At 34.1% G+C, this 7,879-nt stretch overlaps 3 protein-coding genes across 3 annotated transcripts in view; 2 read left to right on the forward strand and 1 right to left on the reverse strand.

Moving 5' to 3' along the window:
* Positions 1 to 7,879, forward strand: part of LOC110018355 (protease 2) — a 176,673-nt gene that overhangs the window by 90,993 nt on the left and 77,801 nt on the right. The window lies entirely within an intron of this gene.
* LOC110018360 overlaps positions 1 to 7,879 on the reverse strand; it is a gene marked incomplete in the record, with an annotated part of 146,098 nt that overhangs the window by 14,504 nt on the left and 123,715 nt on the right.
* On the forward strand, positions 4,624 to 7,784 carry LOC110018358 (MLO-like protein 9). Its single transcript, XM_020715646.1, has 8 exons — positions 4,624 to 4,809; positions 5,166 to 5,223; positions 5,783 to 6,012; positions 6,983 to 7,099; positions 7,184 to 7,244; positions 7,325 to 7,413; positions 7,515 to 7,589; positions 7,675 to 7,784. Exons 1-8 carry the CDS (start codon positions 4,681 to 4,683, stop codon positions 7,765 to 7,767), a joined length of 852 nt encoding a protein of 283 aa, XP_020571305.1. The 5' UTR covers positions 4,624 to 4,680; the 3' UTR covers positions 7,768 to 7,784.

A 7,879-nucleotide genomic window follows, 5' to 3' on the forward strand; every position in this document is an offset into this window, starting at 1 on the left:
GACTGGAACACCAAAAATAGTCTTCATAAGTGGTATTGATGAAGTATTAACAGTTGAAGGAACTGACACAACAAAAGTAACAATCTTAGATGTTGATGAAGCAACATTCACCATGGAAGATAATGGAACAAAATGTGTAGTGAACTTGTGAGGACCCTTGGGGCTCTTACTATTATTATCATTAAAGTAAAAATAACGTGATAATTCTTTCATAACTATTTAAGAAATTTGAGCAAGGAATTTGTGACCATCCATAGGACCCTTCACCTTTAGGGACACGACAACACCCATGATTCACTTAATAAGAAAATGCATGGTATGATCATCAATATGGACCATATGATTAGAACACTTTAGGTTTCATATAGGGGAAACAAACTTTCTAGTTTTCCTAACTGAAACATAATCAACACAATCAATCAAGACTTAAAATTTATTCTCAATTAGAGGACTTTTTACCTCCTCTTAAGGTAATGTAGGAACTCAATATTTGTTTCCATGCTTGCTTTTGGGCCCTTAATATTCCTTTCCTAGCTTTTCGAGCACTTTTTCCCAATTTAGGAGTAGAAGGGATATTAGGGGGACTTGGAAAAAATTTGGAAGAGACAGTGCTTTTGGGCCCTTAATATTCCTTTCCTAGCTTTTTGAGCACTTTTTTCCCAATTTAGGAGTAGAAGGGATGTTAGGGGGACTTGGAAAAAATTTGGTAGAGACAACTTCATAGGCAATAACCAACAATGCATTATAAAATATGGTAGAGGGCGAATCATCATATCCCTGATGAAGGGGCTACAAAATGATATCAAATGATATATTATAGGAATTCTAGGGCTCAAATGGTTTGTAAAATAGGAAAGGAATTATATATGTTTTAAATGAACAAGGTGACATACCTAGTGCACACATGTCACACCTAATAAACACAACAAGAAAGCACACATAAAATATGTGGTTGGACACATGCCAACATAGAACAATAACCACACATATGAAAATTTCTAGCAATACCCCACCCTAAACTAAATAAGCATCAACCAATGTGTCTTATCAGAACACCTAAAAATGTGTGCAAAGGGCATTCTTATATGATTTTGATAATGTCACAACATCTATTCCCATCTTAAGGTTCTAGATAAACTAATTTTTTCACCTTGATTTTGATCCTATAATTTTAAAAGTACACTATTTAAAAAGCATAGATATAATTATAACTTGAAATTTAATTCTATAGAGAAGATATGACCATATTCATGGTTTAAATAAACAAGGTAATATACCATAATTTATTTATATGCTTAAAACAATCATATAAACTTTTGTTTGTAATACAATAATTTGATTTGCCTAACAAGACAAGCTCATGAATAATGATCATAAATGCATTAAAATCATAGATCTCACATAAATAAGGAATGACATCATTGAAGTGCTGACAATCTTAAAACTACAAACCAATGTTATATAAGTGCACTCAAATAACTGGTAATTAGAAATACAATACTTACGTAAGGGACTTAAAGTATATGTTTAAAAATCAATCTTAAGTTTATGATTCACTTGACATATCACTTGCAAAATTAACACTGAAAGTGTTGATACAATAGGTAATGTAAATATTCAAACAATATCTAAAGTCTAAAGATAATATTCAACCACCTAATGAATCTCAAAATAGTGGATTATATTTAAGCAAAAACATGAAGCCCCAAAATAAATAAGATATTGATCTTAACTTGACCCACCTAATAAAATAAATAAGGTATTGATTTTAACTTGAAATACCAAAATCATATAAAGAATGAGAATACATAATATAATGTTATTCAAGGTAGAAGTACAAAAATTGGAATTTGAAGACACTAAACTATTCAAAAATATTAAACCATCAAGATAATAACTTTAGGGATTTACTAATTCATATGAAATAAACATCAAAATAACCATTATACAGAAAAAAAAAGGAAAGGCCACTAATCTAACATCAGCTTAAACTATGATCTCTATAAAGAAATAAGAAAGGCTCTAAGGAAGATGGAGAGAGGGAGATAAAGATTGTTTTTACGATTGCAGGATTGTAGTAGGTCTTTGACACACCGTAGTTTCCTTCTTGCAAGAGAAAGTGGAATGACAATCACCTCCTTCCTAAGCATTCTCATTATCTCTCATCATGTCTTCTCTCCACCGTCACCTCCTTCCTAAGCATTCTCATTATCTCTCATCCTGTCTTCTCTCCACTATCAAGTGTTTTCATTTGTTTTTCTCTCTTTTATTTTAGAAGGAGTCGCCAGCTTGTCGATTTTCATATACTTCCCCCATTCGAATAAATCTCCCTCCCAAACCAGATATGTTTTTCTCTAGTTTTAGGACCATCCTCTCTTCGTCCATGCTCAAATTTGGCTAGGCGGCGAGAGGAATCTAAAAGATTTCTAAAATTGTGCATATAATATGGTGTTGCTGCCCCAAAGACAAGCTAACTAATAACAAAGCATTGCAACGCTATAAACTCGCACCGCGGTGCTGGCCCTGATGCCTATATGTTTTCCCTGACACCTAGGAGTCGAACAAGGATTGAGACTAAATGTCATTTGTGATTTATTTCCCAAAGATGTTTCCTTCAACAAAAGTGACTTATGATGAATGTTTTAGGCCATTTATAAGCACTTGACGATGGAAAATTGATCTACAGTTTTGAAAGTGTCTTCGAACTTGATCTGCATAAAAAATGATGCCATCACATAATACAATTTAATCAAACATGATTTTGCCATTAGCGAGTTTAACCAACGCACGTGAAATCAAACCTTAGAACTCTCACCCTAATTTTACTTTTAAGTGAACTTCTTTTATTATTGTAGTCTTTTTTTTTCACTCTGATCCAATTGTTTGGATAATATTACACACATTTCATTGTATTAATCACTCAACCAATCTCTAAGGGATAATACTCTTTCTCTCTTTATTATTTATTTGATCACATGCTCTTACATATGCATGAAATTTCGAATCAACCATCTAAATGATCAATTTAAAAATAAAAGTTGGGGAATGTACATATATGCCACACAATTCTTATCTATTTTTATATTGATACCTAAACTCTTATCTTTATTTGTATTACAAACACATCAAAAAATCACCAATCTTACTGAAGTGAAATATGCACTTTATGTACATATATTTTAATGTGATTACCATATTAAAGTATTAGATAAATAAATATCATAATTCAAATGTTATAAATACAAAAAGGGGGGTTTACACACGCAGCACCCAACATATAGCAAATTACATTGCAATTTTCAGACTCCGTTAAGTCTGTTAACAAGATCAAGCGATAGCATTCGGCCATGTCAGCAACAGAAATATTGTTCTTTTTAGCCAACCTCATAGCAGCCTCCCAAATCCAAAGTTCTTGTTGTTCTTGCCTTCAAGCTCTCAAAACCCGTCTTGATTCACCTTCGCAAAGCAAGAGCTCTGCGTGCGGACTCCAGTAATGTACTGCCACGTGTATTATATCGGGCCCAACTGGTAAACACCGCGCGGCGAACCGCTCCATTAACATCCGATGTTCTACTTAAATAACCCCTGCAGAATAATTTCAATGACTGCTTCAATAACACAACAATAACTCATCAATAACACAGCACAGTCATTGAAGAGTTATTGCGGCATTATTTGGGACTTATTGGAATTGTTCTGTGGGGGTTATTGAAGTGAAAATATTGAGGTTATTGGAGTTGTTCACTGTGCGGTGTTAATTGGAGGTTGTTGCGGCATTATTGAAGCGATTATTGCAATTATTATGCAGGGGTTATTGCGTTGTTATTGAAGGGTTATTACAGCGTTATTGGAGACTTATTAGGGTTGTTCTACGAGGGTTATTGTAGAGGAACCGCTGAGGTTATTGGAGCAGTTCACCGCACGATGTTATTAGGAGGTTATTGGGGGTTATTGAGGCGTTATTGAAGCAGTTATTGTAATTGTTCTGTGGGGGTTGTTGCGATGTTATTGAAGGGTTATTGCGGCATTATTGGGGACTTATTGGAGTTGTTATGTGGGGTTATTAGAGTGGGCCGATGGAATTATTGGAGTGGTTCATCACACGGTGTTATTGAGGGGTTATTGCGTCGTTATTGAACAGTTATTGAAATTGTTCTGTCGGGGTTATTGCGGTGTTATTGAAGAGTTATTACAGCGTTAATGGGGACTTATTGGAGTCGTTTTGCAAGGGTGATTGTAGTGGAATCACAGAGGTTATTAGAGCGGTTTGTGACGGCATATTACTCGAGTCCGCGCATAGAGCTCGTCCATGGAAAACTTTCTCATTTTTTTTATATAATTAAGGCGCTCTATATGTAAATATAAAGGTTTAGGTGTCAGATATATAAATCCCCCTAAGAAGTTTATGTATATATATAAAAATAGAGGTGCCGCCCGTAAAATTGTTTATGTCATCGCAGCTATTACGTAGATAGAGATAACAAAAATAACATCAAATAAAAAATTACATTCCTGATTACGATCGAGTTATTAACAAAGCAAATCAATTTCCAGTCTCCCTTCATAGCGTTACTTGTTCACACAACATTAAACGTTCTTCATCTTCTTCCTCTCTCTCTCTCTATCTCTTCTTCTTCTTCTTCTCTCTCTGTGTTTCTCTCTCCTCTGTTTATCTGTTTCATGGCTGGTGGAGGAGGAGAAGGAACGAGAGATCTCGATAAGACTCCGACATGGGCGGTTGCTGCTGTCTGCGCAGTCATCATCCTCATCTCCATCCTCCTCGAGAAGATTTTGCATCGTCTTGGTCAGGTATACATCAATCCTGGGAGGGGCTAGAGCGACGAAGGGCAAAATGATATTTCAAGAGAGACAAAACCGATATTTCAGAGAGAGCAAAAAGATCAAATTGGCCTCCTATTATAAGTAAAAATCTAAATTTGAGAGGGGATGGAGACAATTGCCCCCGGAGTCCTAGACCCTTACCTCGGCCCGCCCTGCTCACATAAGATCATTTGATTTATTAATTATAAAATAAAAATATTTTAAATGATGAATTAAGAAAAATATGATCTTGTCGTCAAGGAAAACATGATAATTCTATCTTTTTTTTGTTTTTTTTTGTATTTGATTATATTTTGTGTTATTAATATAAAATTTAATTGCAGTGGTTTACAGATAAGCACAAGAAGGCTCTGAATGAGGCTCTTGAGAAGGTCAAGTCTGGTACGTGAACTTTATCACAATTGATTTATTTTATGTCATATTTTGGGGAAAAACATTACTCCCCGGCATCCGAATGTGCAGACAACGGCATGATTCGACCTGGCATGTGCATCGACATCATCATCTATATAGTGGTTGAATCCACGTTTTATAATTTTTTTGTGTTTTGCAGCTTTGATTAACTATTTAATTTTCGTAAAACCTAGTTCTTTGTTATGCACTAAGCTATTCTAAACCATTGTAATAAAAGTGTAATAGTTAAACTTTAAAGTCTATTTTTCGTGCTTCACCTACTCTTCTTATATATATATGCCATAAGCCTTGACTTTTTGGTGGCGGGATCACTGTAAGTCTCTTCAGATCAAGGGTTCGATCATACCATGACGCAGGGCTCTGAAATTTTAGGCACTTGACGCGGGGTCTCATTATGAGGCCAAAAAGAGCATGGCTTATATATATATATATATATAAGCAAATATTAATTTAATTTATTTGTTTTTTTCTTGCAATTGGATTTGCAATTAAAGATAATTTAATTTTTGGGACAATTTGTTGACAGAGTTGATGGTTCTTGGATTTATTTCACTACTGTTGACATTTGGGCAAAACTACATAGGCAAAATATGCATACCCGAAAGTGTGGCAGATACAATGCTGCCATGCCCGCTTGCTGCTGCAGATGAAGCCAATAACAAGGGAAATAAGAGGCGGCTTCTGTGGAGCTCAATAAAAGAATCTGTTTCTACTCGTAGATCCCTCGCTCAAGCTTCCTCTAACTCTTGCCCTAGTGTGAGTACATCTTTTCAAAAATATATATATATTTTTAATATATTTTTATTTTATTGGAAAGAATTTGGTCGAGGTGGAAATGCTGCACGTATAATGAGCAAATATTACGTGCAGGATCTGAATGTGGAGATCGGAGGTATTGGGGTGGTACATGTCAATACCACTCTAATACGACAAATTTGTACTTAATCAGCATCTATTATGTTTGCATTACGTATAATAGTTATTTGAGTGATTAATTTTAGGAAAATATATTTTTGAAAAAGGAGATTCATTTCTCAGTGTTATGAATTCAAACTAGGGCTATCAAAATAGTTTGTAGTTTATAAATAACTTGTATTCAGCTCGCTCGTTAAGTAGCTCGTGTTTGATTTGTTCACTAAACAAACGAGTCGAACAAAAATAATTTTTTTATTCTCACTGTAGTTTGTTCGTGTTCTACTCTTTTTGGCTCCATCTATGCATGTGTATGTATGTATGTATATATATATGTATAATATTATTTTTAAATAATTTAATTGAGTACAAGGCTATAAAGATTTAAAATTAATTAAGATAGGATAAAAATATATTAAATTCTATTTAAATGAACATTTTAATATAAATAATATAATTTAACTCTAGTCCCTACCCTTAACATCATATGACTGCGTGACTAGGGCTATCAAAATGACTAGTTGTTTGCAGAAAACTCGTGTTTAGGGTCGCTAAGCAAACGAATCAAACACGAACAAATTTTTTTGAGCTCAATATATAAACCCAAGCCTAGACATGCTCAAGCTCAATTCATTTACACTCCTAATTTAAACCATATGCTTTACAATCAACTGTCATAATTCAAAAAAAAAAAATTTCTTTTTTTGCAATCCCAATATGTCTGTTTCATTTTCATTTGTTTAGAAAATATTGGCTGTATTGCATAAATATTCTGGCCACTACTGACTGCAATGTGAACAATTTGTGTTTGCAGGGGAAAATCCCATTTGTTTCTATAAACGGAATGCACCAGCTGCACATTTTCATATTCTTCCTAGCAATCTTTCATGTCATATACAGTGCCCTAACAATGGCTCTAGGAAGACTTAAGGTCAATATTTTTCACATCTTATTGAATCATTTCCTCATAATATTGACATAAATAAACTTCACCTGTGATTGTTTTATGAAGCAGATTAGGAGATGGAAGCAGTGGGAAGAAGAGACACAAACCCTTAATTATGAGTTCTCTAATGGTAACAATTCGTTTTTTGCATAGATAATGAAGAAAAGAGACACATTTCCTTAACAGAAACATTTTCTCATTACATTTTAGACCCTTCAAGGTTCAGGCTAGCACATGAGACCTCTTTTGTGAAACAACACACCAGCTTCTGGGAAAAGCATCCTGTTCTGCTTTATTTTGTAAGCAAACTTTGAACTAAACAAATACTTATGGCAATTATGTAAATATATAAGAATTGAGTAGTATGTATGTTAATTTTTCTAACTTCATATGATAACAGGTCTGTTTCTTCCACCAATTTTTTAGATCAGTTAGAAAGGCAGATTACTTGACCCTGCGTCATGGTTTCATAAATGTGAGCTTTGTAATAAAATGTAGCCTTTAGTTTGTCTCATTAATTGTTCTGGGTGCATAAATTAATTTCTGCTGTGATTTGTAAGGTTCATTTGGCGCCTGGAAGCAAGTTTAATTTTCAAAAATATATAAAAAGGTCGCTGGAAGATGATTTCAAGGTCGTCGTTGGAATAAGGTAAAATGATTGTTTAGCCTGGAAGTTTATGATGTTATACAACAGCGTTTTTTATATGCAGCAGAAATTTATTGCCCCTATGTGTTTTTTTATCTGTTTTTACCCTAATAATAATA

Source organism: Phalaenopsis equestris, unplaced genomic scaffold (genome assembly GCF_001263595.1).
Source record: "Phalaenopsis equestris unplaced genomic scaffold, ASM126359v1 Scaffold000016, whole genome shotgun sequence".
In the NCBI taxonomy this organism is placed as follows: domain Eukaryota; kingdom Viridiplantae; phylum Streptophyta; class Magnoliopsida; order Asparagales; family Orchidaceae; genus Phalaenopsis; species Phalaenopsis equestris.

Excerpts from the sequence above, each read along its gene's own strand:
- LOC110018358 (XM_020715646.1), top strand. The coding sequence starts at position 4,681 with ATGGCTGGTGGAGGAGGAGAAGGAACGAGAGATCTCGATAAGACTCCG. Across the intron at positions 5,224-5,782 it reads TCTTGAGAAGGTCAAGTCTG|AGTTGATGGTTCTTGGATTT; the intron begins GTACGTGAACTT and ends ATTTGTTGACAG. Across the intron at positions 7,100-7,183 it reads TGGCTCTAGGAAGACTTAAG|ATTAGGAGATGGAAGCAGTG; the intron begins GTCAATATTTTT and ends TTTATGAAGCAG.